This window comes from Semicossyphus pulcher, unplaced genomic scaffold (assembly GCF_022749685.1).
Source record: "Semicossyphus pulcher isolate SPU_LCO1_2020_fin unplaced genomic scaffold, fSemPul1.0.p SCAF_7, whole genome shotgun sequence".
Classification (NCBI taxonomy): domain Eukaryota; kingdom Metazoa; phylum Chordata; class Actinopteri; order Labriformes; family Labridae; genus Semicossyphus; species Semicossyphus pulcher.
Window position 1 is genome coordinate 23981854 of NW_027211748.1, and position 17074 is coordinate 23998927.

At 43.5% G+C, this 17074-nt stretch overlaps 1 protein-coding gene across 1 annotated transcript in view; it reads left to right on the forward strand.

Annotated features, from left to right (window-relative positions):
* The window catches only part of zswim5 (zinc finger, SWIM-type containing 5), a 71897-nt gene that overhangs the window by 37809 nt on the left and 17014 nt on the right, over positions 1-17074 (forward strand). Inside the window, exons 2-3 of the mRNA XM_069684852.1 lie at positions 14163-14350; positions 15700-15868. Coding sequence (XP_069540953.1) covers positions 14163-14350; positions 15700-15868 — 357 coding nt within the window. The remainder of the gene's footprint in view (positions 1-14162; positions 14351-15699; positions 15869-17074) is intronic.

Sequence of the window (17074 nt, forward strand, 5' to 3'; positions counted from 1 at the left end):
GCTGTACTAGAAACATCATATTTGAATGAATAACAAAGCAAGTAACTAGTTGGCTTCTTGTATCATGCAGGAAAGAATTTACAAAGTTAAAGTGCTAATCACGAACATTTCAGTTTCGTTCTCTTTGGCGACACATATGGCGTTAAACAGTAATTGCGGGAGCACACTTCCCAGATATCCAGACAGTGTCGCATGTGTGACGTCCACGGTTGGCTCCGGTTGTAACTCCTGATTTTCCTGGCTGCTAATTGGTTGGTATGTCTCTGAAAAGTGGATTTTTCATGATATTTTCAGACGTGTGGACTCAAACTGAATAAAACAGGTCAATTAAAAGGTGCTGTGTTGGTAAAAGGATGTTGCTGAAGGTGAAATCATTTTATAAACAGACAAAAATGAGGAATAGAGGCCTGTTAAAGCACTACGTCCATGAGTTTGAAGGCTTATCTGAAGGTTAAATAGCCTTAAAAATAATCACAAAAGCCTTTTTTTGTACCCCATCTTTAGAACTCACCACGCACTTTACAAAGTTATTTTTATGAAAGTGAAATATGTTTGGCTAACTCAGTTCCTGCGTTGCCGACTCCGTGGGTCGTGCAGCCCTGAAACGCAGCTTTGAACGCAGCCTTACAGTAGATACAGCTTGCGGTGCTGTCCGGCTGCAGTGACAGATGCTCCCATTTGAAATAAATAAATGAACCTCCAGCGGAGAATAAAGCTCACTTTGTTAAGCTTGATCCCGGCTTTAGACGGCAGATTCAATGGAGTAGACAGCCTGCGTCCAGTATAATGCTATACTGGCTTTGTGAACGGAGCTTACGTCACTCACGGCCTGCTCTGGAGTTCTGAGCTTTAAAACTTTTACTCAGTTCTTGTGCATCAGATTCCTTTCATTATTATCATGTTGCTTATGCTATGACCCCCAAATCCTTCCTCCTCCTCCAGTGGCTCCTCTCCCCTGGTTTCCTCCACAAGGCCTCCTGGCTGCTGCCTGCCTGCCTGCCTGCCTGCCAGCCGCCTCTCACCCATTGTGGGCTAACAATGGCAGGCGAGGCCCCAGCCTCAAGGCCTGCAGCCTGGCTCTGAGAGGGGGTTTCGGGGTGGGCGGTGCTTGGTGGAGGAGGGGTGTGCTTGCCCATGAAAGGCCAGGGAAGCCGGGGGGTGGAAGCCAAGAAAAAGCAGGTCACGCCCAGATTAAAATTCAATGTATGCCCCACGTACGACTGTCTGCTACGTCAGCAATCTGGCCTCGGTGCAGCGTGCGAGTACGTGGGTGGGTGTGAGGAGACAGGCAGGGTGCTGGGAGTTGAGACTCTTAAGATTTTCAGGGTGGCTCGCCAGTCAGCGTGGTGGGAGGGAGGAAGGAGAGGAAGAAACGGCTAGAAATAAGGGAGGAAAACGGCACAATGGGGGAATGAGGGGATGTGTGTGTGCGTGGAGAGGAAACAGGAGGAGGTAGTAATCAGAGTGTCTGGCCCTCTTCATCGCTCTGCTTCAGCTGTTTGAGCTCAACACACCTTCAGGGTGTGTGTGTTGGGAGAGGAGGGGGGTCTTCTTAATGGGGCTGCAGTAGCGTCATAATGCATGCAAGACAAAGCTGATTTGGTGATGCATGCTTCCTTTGTGTTGGTGTTGCATTTGAGGGGGGTCTCTATAATACACACTCACACACACACACACACACACACACACACACACACATGCAATCCCCCTCTGTTTTGGGCCCCATCCCCATATGGTGGCTTGGCTTGATGAGAGCTTGATGAAGTCAACCAGAAGTCCCCCACCCCTGTGTGTGTGTGTGCGCGCAAATCTGTGATTGCTTTTCAACTAATGGATAAATGAGAGTTTCACCCTTGCAGAGCTTTTGTGCGTACTTGTGTGTGTGTGCGTGTGTGTGCGTGTGTGTGTGTGTGTGTGTTAGAGCGGAGGAGCATGTGTGGATCGTCAGCTTGTATATTGGCTTGCAAGCTGTTTTCATTATATTTCATTATTCATGTTTCATGCATGATTGTGCAAGGCGAGCAGTGATCAGCTCTGCAGGGGCGGAGGCTAATCAGGGGGCGGAAAGGTTTCTAAACTCAGACGTGCAGACGGTCCAACAAAACCACAAATGTCACGACCTTTTGCAGTAGACAAAATATTTCCCAGAAAGACGTGAAAAAACAAAACATAAAACCTACAGTCAGTGTTTATTTTCAGATTTGCAGAGAAGTGCAGCGCCAGCGGGGATTGAACTGAGTCCATGTCTGCTGCTTCTTTTGTTTAATATGAACCCAGCGAGACTAGCTGTTACTATGGTAAAGGGGCGACCAGATTAACCAGTAAACCAGCAGCATTTATTTTCAGGTCCCTGGGTGCACTGAAAATCCAAACAGTGAGTCACCTCTAACATATCTTCCCATCTAAAATTAACCGACGTCCTTGTGTGTAAATGAGCTCTGAGAAAGGCGTATATCAAAGCTAAAGCACACCATGAAACACACATATAAGTCGTACAGGAATATAAGACGCAGTCTGTTTTGGGGGGGTATCCCAGAGGGAAAAAGCTTTTCTATAGCTATTCAATAATAAAAACGTGTAGTTAAAGTTATTTCAACACTATTTCAATAGATTTTCATTTAAAACACATTCAAAACACACACAAATTACAGCCTACCATCTGTTTTCACCATGTCGAGTTTGCAATCCTGCTAGCTCCCGGTGCTATAGCTAGCTGTAGCTGGCAGCCTACGGTCACGTTGATTGTTGTCAGGGTGGCGGCTGCAATCGCGATCATGACGGTGCATGTCTGTGACGAAGCGTTAGCAACAATCAAGTTAGTTAGAACACAAAACAACACTGCAGCATGTTGTAAATAGGAGACGTTGTAGCGGCTTCGACCCGGAAACAGTTTAATGTGAAGACGTAACGTCACCACTTTACAACCGGATCGCACCATTGTCTGGATGAAATAACACAATAACCGGTTTAAAGGACGCCGCCCACTTTTTAGATGAAAGAAAAAGTATTAAAAGCGCGTCTTATACAGAGAGATTTACAGTGCTCATACAGTGTGTGTTTGTGTTCTGTGTGCCTGCGCTGCACGTCTGCCTTCAGAGAGAGCGTGTCATCTTCTCGACGAGCCAGAGTTCAATATTCCTCTTTTTCTAAAACGTCCCTGAAGTTTTGTTCCCTCTTCAGACGCTGATTTGGCGGCTTTCATCAGATATTTGCTTTCAGCTGTACAGTAAACAAAAAGCACTGATTAATAAAGCTGGATTTGTGTTTCAAATGTTCAGCTTTGTGCTCACTTGTGTTTGTGCACAAACTACAAATGCTCTGCTTTGTGCTTCTTCCTCTGTGTGTGTGTGTATGTGTGTGTGTGTGTGTGTGTTTGTACACAGAAACAGCGTCAGAGCTTTTTCCTCTGCTTTATGTTTCTGTTGCCACCTCGCCGTTCCTTGTGTTGTGTCCGCCAACTCAGAATGGAGCCATTTTGTCTCCTTCAGTTCCTGAAATGAAATATAAGCCTCTTAAACGCATACTTATCTTGCCCTGCAGACTGCGCTTCAAGAACAAACACACACATGCCTGCACACACACACACACACACACACACACACACACACACGCTTACTAAAGAGGCATTGTGATGCCAGCCCTTGTTGTTCCTTAGACAGCGGCTGCATGCATGTGGCAGATGGTTGTTCCTTTTGCTTTGCATGCCGCCATATTAAACAAAAAGCACGGCTGAGGCCACGGCTGGTTTAGGAAGAGGGCAAAGTGCGAGAGAGACGGAGAAGGGAGAGACAAAAGAGCAGCAGAGGGAGAGACGCACACAACAGGCTGGGCATACGTAAACACAAGCAGGAAATCCATGTGTGTAAATGTGCACATGTGTGTGCTTAACCACATTAACGCTTCATGCATCGCTTACACACACACACACATTCTGCTAAATGAACACACACAGAACACACACACATGTTCCAGATGAAAGGTTTCCTGCAGGGTAGGATCCATACATGCAGCAGATATCACGTCTTGTGTCGTGGATGTTGCACTTACTGATTAAAAAATATGTTGTTGTGTGTGAGAATGTGTGTGTACGTCTTTTTAAAGGTCTTGTTTAGTTAAATGGAGGGCGTCCAGTGCAGTGACCTTTTAGTGCTGTCTGCTCCGTTCAGATGATCACATGTTAGTGTTCATATTTGAACCATGTTATTCTTTGCCTGGGTAAAATAGTGATACACTGACATTTGGAGATCATTTTCTGCATTAGAAGTTGTGCTTCTATCTCTAAAAACGGATTCCTTTGCGATGGTAATACCAGAGAGAAGAGACAGCGAAGAATGAAACCAAAGTCACTGCCCAAATAATGAGATTAGCACGTCAACGACAACTTAACTTGTGTCCATATAGATGTCATATTTTATATTTGACAACTAACATTCACTGGTCAAAGCCTCTTCAGGTAATTTAAGTCCTTAAACATGTTATGATGTGATGTGACATTGTTTTGTGTCAGCTAAGTTGCGCATTCAAATTAGCTTGTGGGCTACAGTTAAAGTGACCTTTAAAAGAAAACACTGTGTCCTACATGTCTGAAAGGTTACAGGCCAGATATATCAATAACAACATTTCTTTCTCTTTTCTATTTTTTTGTCAAGTTGTTTCTTGTTTCAAGGTGAAAAAAGTGCAAATCAGTTGTTGTTTTAAGCTAGTTAGCCGCCAAATAGCAAAAATGTTTCTAGCTGGTCAGATTAGAAAGCTAGTATTTGGGATAAGAGCACATTAAATGCACTGCTTCGTGCATTTGTTAATAGTTAAAATGTACAGTAAACACTGATTAGCTAGCCTGACAGTAAATATACCATAATGTAATCTTTAGCTTGTTAGCTTTGTGTGACTGGAAAGTAAGACTTTCTGACAGGTAGAGGGATGAATGATAATGTGATAATTTATTTAACGTACTGTAATATGTAAGCTGATTATGTATGTTGATAAAAGACGTGTTTAGCAAAAGATGTTTTGTTTGTTGAGACGTTGTAGCGGCTCAGACCCTGAAACAGTTAAATGTGGCGATGTGATGTCACCACTTAACATCCGGATAGCACCATCGTCTGGGTAAAATACAGTAACAACATAAAATACCTCTCTGATTTTTATACTGGTATATCGGTTGCACAGGTATATAGAGTATAAAAGTGAGTCTGATACAGCACATTTTACAGTAGCTGATCAAACAGGGAATAAGTGTACCAGGCAGGGATGTTAGCTTGTTAGCTCCTTGCCGTTTGTGTGTCGTGTGGTCTGTCAATTTAAGTTACTCATTTGTGCTGTTGTCTGTTAGGAAAACGGATAAGACATATTTAAATAGCCAAGAGGCTAACCTGTAAGCTAAGCTAGTCTGTGTGACATTTCAAACACTAATACGTTTTAGAGTCAAAGGTTCACATAAGCTGTAACATTTCTAATATTTTAATCACAACTTGTGGAAATGTTCAGAAAAAAACATACAAAGAGGCAGTGTCTCGCCTCTCGCTGGTTTTGTAGCCTTCAGGCGTTTTTGCACTCAGGTTTGCACTGAGCATCTTATTTACATATTCAGCTTTGATTGGCTGATGGGACACTTCTGTGCATTCAATTGTCTGTGGGAATTAACACAAGTGCTGTTGTTTGAGGTGTCATCCAGCGTACCCTAGGACATTAGCATAAAGTAAAGCCTCTCACAACTTCCCGATGTGGCGTCGCTCGTTGCACCTGATTGTGGCTTCGTGTCCACATTTCCATCCTCGCGTTAAAGCTTATGCACAAGAGTCTTGGAAGTCCAGGTTTTCCCCCAGACATTGAATGTATGCTTTATCACCTGCAGTAGACTGACCTGGCTCTGTGTTTGCAGCTTGATAAATTGCTTCTGCTTGCCTCTTTGTAAGTGTGGCCAGACAAGGCCGCAGCACAATAATGCCTCTACACTGCAAACAACGGGCCTGCACAAAAACACACGGCCTCCTTATCTCTAATTTAGCCTTGGGTGAATAGGGTTTACACACAGCGGAGGAAGGACAGCTTCTGTGTATGACACACACGTACCACGGCCCTCAGCTTTGTACTCCATATAATGTGTTTCCACGTGTTTGTGTGCGAGCATTTCTACTCTCTGGTTTTTTCGGTCCCGTTTTTCTCCTGCGGAGCTGAAAAGCAGCATTTGTGGCTTTTCTCCTTTCACCAATAACCTTCATTCTAGTGTCGCACATGCTCACAATGGCATGAATCAACCAAGTGACTCTCCATTAATAACAGAATGTATGCAAGTGGTGAATTGGACCACTCCGGCTTTCAGGTTGTATAGCTTGCTTTGAGATTAGACGGGTGAAGTTCCTGATTGAATTTCAGACGCCATCAAGCAAAAGATGGCATTCCTCCCTCGCTGCATCCATACATCCGTCCCTCGTTACTGTTTAGAGGCTGCAGCGTTTATTTAAAGCAAGATGATGGTGTGTAAGAGTGTGTGCGTGTCCAAAGCAAGCCTCTATGTTCTCCCTTTTTCTGATGATTTTGATTGGTCTTTTTCCATCTCTTTGCTGATCTTCTTTTCGAAGTGATCCGGTTTACCTTCCCTCCCTCCTTCCTCCATTTTTCCTTTTCTTGTTGCCCTTTGCTCCGTCAGGTTTGGGAACGTAGCACCGACACGTCAGCTTTTTGCCGATTTCCCCCGCCGTCAGCTCTGTCAGATCTGCAGTTTCCCCCCTTTTTCGTTGTTTTCACAGTGACACGTCAGCTGAAAGGGACTTGATTAAACCTTTCTCTTCCATCTTTTTCTCTTTCTCCCCCTTTATCCTCTCCCTCTTCCCCTGTCTCCCCTTTCTCTCCTCCCCCATCGCAACAGAATGGAGCAAATCAGGGAATCAATTCAATGTAATCATGACAAATGAGTCCCAGCGGTTAGCAGGGATTTTTTTTTTGTGCGTGTGTGTTTGGGACGGGGCTGCTGGGAAATCACAAATGAATCAATCAGCTGTTATCGCATCAGCAAACACTGCAGGGGAGGGATGGAAAGATGGATGGATGAATGATGGATGGATAGATTGGCAGAGGGGAGGAGAGGATTCAGTGTACTCTGTGGGTGTGTGTGTGCGTATGCACGTCTGCTGTGCAGAGATAGATGGCGGATTGAATACAGGAGCATGTGGGTGTCTGTCTGTGTGTGAATGAGAGCGAGCGGGGGGGTTGCTGTGTAAACCTTGGAGCTGTCAGAGCAGATGGGAGATGGGAAGGGCCGCAGGCTGCGAGGGATGTGTTGGCTGCTGGAGGAAGATGAATCCTGCACTTGGCTACTTTTGGGAAAGGGGGCAGTGAGATTAAAGAAGGAGGAAGGTGGTAGGGATTTTTCTCTGCTGCGTGTTTCTGCTGAAGACGCGGTTTGTTGATCAAAGTCAATATTAGATGTGTCATCAGCATAGACCGAGAAAGAGTCGGTAATGGGTGACTGAGGAAGACGAGCCTGTGTGTCTTGTTGTCTTTTGTTTTGATGCTGTGAACTGGTCGGAAATTGTGTGAAGTTTCACCACAGTTTCACTACAGTGTTTTTGACAAATAGATGTTGTGATGTGACATAAAGGAAGAAAGATAAACCTGTCAGTGATCTCTGGTTGGGCCCAACCAACCGGCAATTTTTCGGCCGATACAAAACATAAACAGTTACTGAAACTGACACTAATGTAGTGACATTTTCATCAATCAATTTGCACCATTATGACACTTCAAAGGTACCCAAAAGGCTGCTTTCTTCTAAGCTATGATACTACATGTGCTAACCGTGTTGAGATATTGAGAACTCGGCTATCGGAGCGTGCTCTGCTGAACAACCTACAACCTTCCCAAATCATCTCACACACTGTTTTCTCTGTGCGCTTAAATTTTCTTCTTCTATTGTCAGGATAACATATATGTCAATACAGAAAGCCTGTATCTGTGAAAGGTCCATATCTTTTAGCTTTAGTGTTGGTGAAAACAATGTTTTTCTGAATTTATTCTCTGGCGGTGTAATAACATCGCTCAAGTTGGTGTATCATTGTGTTTTACAAATATTTAATAGGAACGCCAGAATCAGATTTATTTTTTTGAAAAGGAATTTGTTGGTTTTATTGTGCTATTATAATGGTGATTAAAAATGTTGAAGTAAAGACCAGATAGTGAAAAGGTTGTATGAAACAAGACTTTGGTTTTGGTCAAAACAAACCAGCAGCAACCACTGACTGTAGCTGTATCACTGACTGCGCTGGTTTCAGGCCTGATTTACAAGTTCTCACTTCTCTAAAAACGCAGCCCTCTTCTCTGTTTTAGACAAACAATATCACATGAAGTCAGCCTGCTACTGAAGGTCAGCACAATGAGAGTGGAGAATGTGTGCAGACGGTCTCCGGGGTCACGGAGTTCATTGAGTTTAACCATAATGGGAACGCGTCCTTCACTATTGTCATCGAGACAGCCTTTTAAAGGCTTCTCTTGTGGGAGAAACTGTGTTTTTCCTTTAATGTGCTTCCCCTCTACATTGCTTAAAAAAAAAGCCAGGGTGATCCTGTGTGGGCAGCAAAACGAAGGAGTGGCGTGTTTTTGCAGTGTGTGTGCTGTGTAGGTGCAGCTCTGCGTCGCAGGTAGATGAATGGAATCAAAGATTGTCTTCTCATCAAATGTAAAATCCACTCTAAGCGCAGGGTTTGTCTGTCTGTCTGCGAGGGATGTGGTGAGGCTTTGGTTGATTAAAACTGGTTTACGAGTGTGTGTTGTGTGTGTGTGTGTGTGTGTGTGTGTGTGTGTGTGTGTGTGTGTGTGTGTGTGTGTGTGTGTGTGTGTGTGTGTGTGTGTGTGTGTGTGTGTGTGCATGCACACTTTGGCTCCCTGCCCGGGCTCCATCTCCCCAGCTGATTAGGGGTTAATGGTCTATGAGCATAGGGAGCTATCTGCCTCCGGATTGGCTGACTGGCTTCTGTGTGGGCGGGGTTGCCATCGAGTGACAGATGGCGTACAACAGGGAGGGAGGGAGGCGGGTGGGAGTGTGTTTGAGTGTGTGTATATATATACATCGCACTGGGGGGGTCTCTAATTACAATAGAAAGATGTACAATGGTGGTCTCTCCAGTCGCCTTTTCTCTTATTGTTGCCTCACACTTTTTGTTGTTTTCTCACATACATCATCGCTTCTTTGCAGCAGGATTTCACCGGTTTACACACCAATCTATTACTATAAATCGGCAAGCCCTAACCCCACACGCCTTTATGGATAATGATTGAAAATAAGATTATCACAGATTATAAATATATACATAATTTCATAATGTTGTTTCCTATTTCAATAAACAGACTAAGAATGAGGATTAAAGTTGGGGTTTCAATGCACACAGCTCAAATTGATGTGTAGCATGCACAATAAAAGTGTTAAAGATGTCAGTGGTGGACCAAGCATGCATACCTGCATCAGAACCGACCAAAAGACATTACACACATAAATACACACACTGGGGCTTTGTGATCTTCCACAAGGCTTGGCAACACTCCCAGTTTACACACATCGCACTCCTTAATTCACCTTTGTTAGAAATTCATCGGTTTTGCAGAACCAGTCCAATAGCCTGGCATAGACCAGAACGAAGAATGTGTGTGTGTGTGTGTAACAAAAAGAGAGAGATTAGTGATATCTACTGTGAATATCACCGAGTCGTTTGTGTCTTTTCATCACTGTGGCATTAAGAACAAAAGCAGACAGGCTCTGAAAAGGTCGTTTTGTTCACTGTGTTTATGTGTGTGTGCTGTCAGACTGTCTGATGCAGTGTCTTTTTTATCGAGTGTCATGCATCCCCATCTGCTGAAGACACACTGTCTGCCTACTGTGTGACTTGACACACACAGACAGACAGAAGCACTGTGTATGTGAGAGCTGCAGAATAAACGGGGACATTTTTACACCCAGCCACCCACCCCAGAGTATTAAATCACAAAGCTTTGGGACTCGACTCTGGAGCACCTCAAGGTGCCGTCCTGGGTCCTCTTTTTTTTTTTTTTATGCATGTTTGCTTTCTTGTCGAGAGATTAATGACAAGATTGGACTATCATATCTGTAAGTTAAATGTTTGGCTTCACCCTCCAGCCTGCCAACTTAGCTTAGCAAAAGGAAAAAAGCTTGTCTTGCTCTCTTCAAGGTTACAAAATCCCTTTACCAACAGCCTCAAAGCTCAATAATGAACATGTTTGTTCCATTTAAATAACCGGTATACACACATTTTTAAAAAGTGTAAAACTTGTGGTGTTATAGGTGTTATGTTTCGGACTATTTATTGGCTAGAAGCGGTGACATCCTGAGGTCTCTCTAGCTGTTTCAGAGATTCCAGTTTGGATGCTAAGATAAGCTAATTTGCAAGTCTTATTTACCAGACATTTATCAGAGTCGTAGTGATTGGTCTCAACCTCTGTTTGCCAGAAAGCATAAAAATGTATGTCCCAAAACGTCCACCCTTTTCCTGTAATGTTCAGAGAATGAGCCTCACAAGAGAGTTGTATCATCTTTCGATAGTTTCATTTAACTAGCTAACTTAAAGCTAGCTTTGTTGTGTGTTACTTGTAACTGAAAAAGGCTAAGACAAAGGTATCCAACAGACGGACTCCGAATCGTCTCTGAGCCATTTTGGACCTGACTGACAGTGAAAGAGCAGCATTGTCGCCATCACATTCATCCCCCTGGCCGGAGCAACTAAAGGCTTTAACCTAGTAGACGCAGAAGAAAAAGAAAGGGGGCTAAATCCTAAGCCAAGACAGAAAACGTTGGGAAAGTCTTTCTACCTAATATCATCTGGCATCAAAACTTCTTCACTCATCTTAAATGCTGAACTGCATTTCTGGAGGTAATTGTAGTTATGACTGATGACTGACAAGACTTTATTTTGACAGCTTGGAGGGGAAGATAGCTCTCAAATGTTCCCCTGATGCTTTTAAGAAATGCACTCCCTGGGTTTTTTGCCTGATCTTTTGCTCACCGCTGTGATGATTTCAGCACTGGAAGATCAAATTTGGACTCCCTTACACTAAGCTGCGGTTAGTGCAAATTGGCTCTACAGGTATATCCATTATGGAGAAGGAGAGAAGGAATGGAAAGCTTTTCTCTGACATTTATGATATTACCATGAGCTGCGAGACACGCAGATTGGTTTGACAGGCGGACTCAGTGGGTGGGAGAGAGAGATTTTAACAATTTGGATGACTCTTTATGTCTAACATTGGGCAGAAGCATCAGCCTCCCTCTCTCTCTGCAGGCTGTTCTCTCAAAGAGTCACTCTTATCCTTCCTGTCATAGTCAAATCGCCTGTTTGTTGTTCAGCAACGTTCTTTGGGAAATCAATTGGTCGGTATGTCAACAAGTCTGTGGGTTACTCTGTGTGTTAGGGAGTTGGTGTGTTGGTTGGTTGGTTGGTTGGTATGAAAACAGCTAAGTCAGATTATCAGCCTGTAGATAAGCCTTGTAAGGTAAGTGCGTATGATAGTGTTTTGGTCGTCAGTTGTGCCACTTGCAAAATTAGCAATGCATTGTAAATATACAGATCCTGCTTTGGTGTGAATGTGTAAAGAAATATGACCCAGTCCATGACCCCTTGACATTGGCAGAGCATGTTATAGGCCTACAAGATTGGGTTGAAAGTTAATCAGTATTCATACCACTTGGAACCTAGCAGCTAATTTCTAACAACGATTCAGACTGTGCGGCCAGGTGTAGCCTGTTGATATCCGGTTTACTGATACTGGATATCCCAGACAAGTCTTCCTTTTCTGCTGGTCACAGTTCACAGTCCGATTTGAGAATGGAGTTTGACTTGTCTACGAAGGATTGTTGTCTGCATTTATATGCAACTATGTGTTCATAGAGATTAAGGATCTCTGGGTTCTGGCATAGAATTTTGGCCAATGCATTCCAGCTTTTATGTCTCCACAGAGAGTGTTTTACTGCATACTTGTGTTTAGATGTAGGTATAAACTGGTCGGACTACAACCGCAAAACGAAACAAAACCCCTATCTACAGATCCTGCCTTTATCTGTTCAGTATTTAGCAGGAAAAGTTTGTGACTCTGTAGGTTGTTGTTTTGGTAGCTGAATATCTGCAGTCTGGGAAGTAGGTTTGTGGAAGTAGATCTGAACAGCGGGCGGCTATTTTGCTGGTGGGAGGATGTGAGCTGACAAGTTTGTTCTTGGTTCAGAACGTTCTTTGGTCAGTTGGTGTGACAACAGCCTGCGTCAGTCCCTTTCAACCCTTCATGTGGTAGTCGGTTTCCTCTTGTTCTCCTGTAGCTCTTCATCTTTCTTTGTCAAAGGAAAGCAGTTTGTAGTTGATTGGGTCTCAGCGTGTGTGTGTGTGTGTGTATGTGTGTGTTTGTGTGTGTGATTGCTTCCTTGTGCGTGTGTGCTCCCAACGTTTGGTTTGGAAAAGCCTGTTGTGGGATTTTGCCAGGGAGATGGCTTAACACACGCTTATTAGGCCGCTCAACCATGCTGGCTTACACCCCAGATTTTAAGTGTTCCTGTGTGTGGTTGTGTGTATGTGTTTGTTGGTTTGTCAGAGCTTTAGACAATTAGACTTTTTTTAGCCCCTGCTGAAAATAGCCATATCATTGCCTTCCAGTTAGCTTGCTCATCCTCCCTTTATGTCTCTCTCTCTTTCTCCCTCCCTCCCTCTCTCTCTCTCTCTCTTGCTGTGAAAGCAGCAGTGGGGTTGCTATGGTTTGGTGAGATACAGTAATCCAATGTGTACACACACACACATACACACACCTCACCTCATAAATAATTGACCTGTCACAGTGAGACGACAGGACAGACCAGATACACTCTCCCCTCCCCTATTCTCTGTTCTCCTCTCACATTTCTCCTCCTATCTCTTCCCCTTCATCCTCTGTTTCCTTTCTTGCCTTTCTTTTACCGATTTTTTTTGTTTCGCCTTGCTTCCTTCTAGCTCTTCTTTTCTTGGGGCCTTTGTTTTTTATGTTTGAGGTAATTTAATAAAAGTGAATTTTATTTTAGGGACCAACAGATCTGTATCGGTATAATAGTAAATCCTGGGAAAACAAAGTCTTAAATAATAGCATTAACGAAAAGATAACAGGACTGTACTACTTTAAAAACATGATAATCAAAAGTAAAATTAGAACCAAAGATAACATTATATTTAATTTATGTTTTGCATCAGGGACAATAGACTGCAGCTGGTTGCTGGGTTGAAAGATACATAACGGTGTGCGTCATCAGTGTATCAGCTGGGGCCCCAGAATAGAGCCCTGAGGTGCTCCACACTTCATCTAACTTGTATCCAGGCCCAAAGCTTGATTTTGCCTGGTATTAAACCCAGTTTTGAAACATCTGAAAACATCACTGGTCCTTTTGAAGTAGGTGGGGATTTATTAGATCAACATGTTTTCGAGAAACTTTGAGATCTATGCCAAAAATATCCACCAGTTCAATTCTCAAAGAGCTTTGCTATAAATCTCCCGAAAGTGAGGACAGATGTTTCGGCGTGTGATCCAATCTAAAGTGTGAGGCCATTGGTTTGTTTAGTGTGTGAGGGTCGTAAAGATTAACTTTGCAAAGCAGAGTTAAAGTTCAGCTCGGCAGGCAACTACCCTAACTGTCCTGGGGGCTGAATGTGTGTGCGTGAGCGTGTGTTTGTGTGTGTGAGCAGGAAATCACACCCCGGCAACCTCCTATCCGCTGCCCACACACAAATGCACGAGGCATAAGGAGAGAGAGGTAGAGAGAGTATCAGATGGCACAGTGGCCTGTTAGAGACGTCTCATTAAGATGTGTTTTGTGCTGAAGGTTCACTCTGTAAGTTTGTAGGGGTTCAGGTTACCACAGATGCTCCTTGTCTGCTTCTCTTACGCTTCTTTTCTTCTCATCAGTCCACCCACAAGATCCAGGTAGAAGTTACAACAAAGGAGACAGTTTTGTCACAGTTTTTGCCCCCTTAAAATCCACGTTGCTCTGATGTTTCCATCTATCTGTTACCTGCCCCTCAACTGGCAGGGATTAACCAGCCAGTCTCAGCAAAAGTTAATTGTGCATTTAACAATACACTTTGCATGAATGTTTTTGTGTGTGTATTTTCATCACTCACCCCTCCTCTCTTCTTCTGTGTATCTTGCAGGGTTTCACCTCAGCGGCACAGTAACTGAGCCCGCCACATCGTCAGAGCCAGAGGTCACCCACAAAGTGGCCATCAGCTTCGACCGCTGCAAGATCACCTCCGTCACCTGTGGTTGCGGAAACAGAGACATTTTCTACTGCGCTCATGTGGTTGCACTCTCTCTGTACAGAATTCGCAAGCCTGAACAGGTAATAACAACAACACAACATTTACTTTGTCTATGACATGTTACAGATATCCTTTACAAGAGGCTGTAATCTTCGACTTATATATATAAGTGTCTCTGAAGTCATGTTAGAAAACATTCTTCATCACTTTAGAACCTGCCTAACAATAAATACATGTCGACTTTTTTATTTAAATTAAAGCAATCCAGTTGATTCTTGTCTCTACATCTCTACAAAGGTAAAAGAGGCATGAATTGATGATTGTGGAAGATTTAGCAAAATAATAACAATAACTTAATTGAAATAAAGTGTTCCAAATGAAAACAAACCATACAAATAATCACACAGTAGGATAAAAACAATAGATACTAAAAAAGCACATTGTGTAGGAAGTGATTGAAAGGAGGCTTCATAACTGACTATATGTTCAGAAAGTTACATTTTATGGAACTTCAGGATAAAAATGGAAGCAGGAACATTGGAGTGATGACGTTTTTCTTCCAGCTCTTTCTTCTGCCATTAGTGAGGCCCAGAACTTCCATCAGCGTGGTTGTTATTTGGATCGAACCCTGACTTTCTCCTCTATTCACTTACTTATGGTTATACAGTTTGTGGTTTGTTGGAAAAATTTGGTTTGTTTTTCCATTCAGTAAAAGTTGTATATATTTTAAAGGAGCCATATCTTTTGAATTGATATTCTTACGTTTTGCATGGGTTTCACATTTTTTGGTGAAAAAGTGAAGCCTGCATAATTCTGTGTTTCTACGTAGAACCTTGCTTTGGCTGAAATCGACAGTCACCATCATTCACCTCAGGCTGCCTTCTTGCACTAGCTTGTCCTCAAGTCATTGTCAAGATTTGAACTTACCATTCTGATACCTCCTGGTGATTCTGGCTCGTTCATATAAGGCCGAATAACCGATCCTAGAGCAGCCATGTTTTCTACAACTTTGGAGTGACAGTGCACTGTAGCCACTCCAAATACTGTCAGCCAATCGTAGCTAAGGTCTGACCTTTGAATGGCAAAACGGCTTGTTTGTTTCAGGAGGAAGGAGAGGCTCCGAATAATAATTAAATTAAAATTATACAAAATTCTAAAAACGAAACAAACTTCACCAACGTGATTCAAAAACACGTTCGAATAATAGAACATCGATTGCATAGCTAAACTATGTCCCCTTTAAGTACTGCTCATATAAAAGGATAAACAACAATGATCAGCTTAGACATGACTGCTGTAAGCCTGTAGATGTACAGTAAATCATACAAAATAAAGAAAACCCAGCATAAGCGTCATTGATCAGCTTAAAGTAACAAAAAGTATGTCGTTGACGAACATTTCTGTGTGTGTGTGTTTGTGTCTGATCCAGGTGAAGCTGCGGCTGCCCATCTCAGAGACGTTGTTCCAGATGAACAGAGATCAGCTGCAGAAGCTGGTCCAGTATCTGATCACAGCCCACCACACGGAGGTGCTGCCCACCGCTCAGAAGCTGGCCGACGAGATCCTCTCCTCCAACTCGGAGATCAACCAGGTCCATGGTAAGAGGATGACTTTTATGGCAAACTTTTCCATTGATTTCCAGTAAAAAATCACCTGATTTTGTGGGTTTTAGGCCATTTTTCATATCTTACTTATCCACCAGAATCAATCTAGAGACTGCTTTGAATGTCAAAGTGCGTAGCAGTCAATAGGAGAGCTGTGTTAAGGTGCAGTCCATCCCTCCGCAGTGATATCTTCACAGCAACAGGCCGGACTTGAAAGCATCCAGACTTAAAGCATGCTGCATGCTAGCCTCCAGGCTGTCAAACGTCAGAGCCCTGATTACTCCGGCGGAGCAGCAAGTCAGGCTTCAAATGGCTCGTTTGATTTCTCAGTCCCAACTCTTCAGTGACTACCTCCTCCCAGTGGCAGGAATATGTCGGAAAACCACAGAAAAAAAAGAGTTGAATGATGAAATGGATGCAGAAGAAGTTAGATGTAGACGTGTGGACAGGAAAGAGAGAGAGAGGGAGGAGGAATGGCATTTGGGGAGATGGGAGTGAGGAGCTGGAAAGGAGAGAAGACATGAAAGGAGCGAAGAACGTACCGAGATAAAAAACCACAGCAGACCTGCATCAGGGAAACGACAAACTAGACACATCCTTTCACCAAACAAAACTCTTTATCTGTTTCTCGATTTCATCCTCCTCGCTAAATGTTGACATTCTCCAGCTCTCCTGTCCAGGAAGCCCCGCGCTGTGTTTCCTGTCTGTGTTTGACAGGGGGGATCATGGGGGTTGAAGTTCAGTCAGGCCGGGAGCGAGGCTGTCTTTGATGGAGGAATGTTGCTGTTTGCTGTTGAGTTAACCGAGCCAGTTGGAAACACATCTCTGGGCTTTCCTCAGCGCGTTTCCTGTTAGATCAAAGCAGCCTCCCCCCCTTCTGAGCATATCTAGATTTCCCCGTAGTATTAGCGAGAATCACACACGCCCAGTGCTGCACAGAAGGAAAATAAAGCTGCTCTTATATTCCCTCAGTGCTCGATTAGCCTGAATCGTGCAGCTTCTCTTAGGTGTCATGTAGGTGCTCTGTAAGATACATGTAAAACAAATGAGAGCAGTTAGTGCAAGTGGAACTCGGAGCGTGTTTTAAGTTTCGTTTTCTTTCCACAAGATTCTGGACACGTCGTGATTGAGCAAAGGAAACATACTCTTTCTTTTGCATGAGGGATGTCTGAAAGAAAACTCTATTTCCCATGATCACCG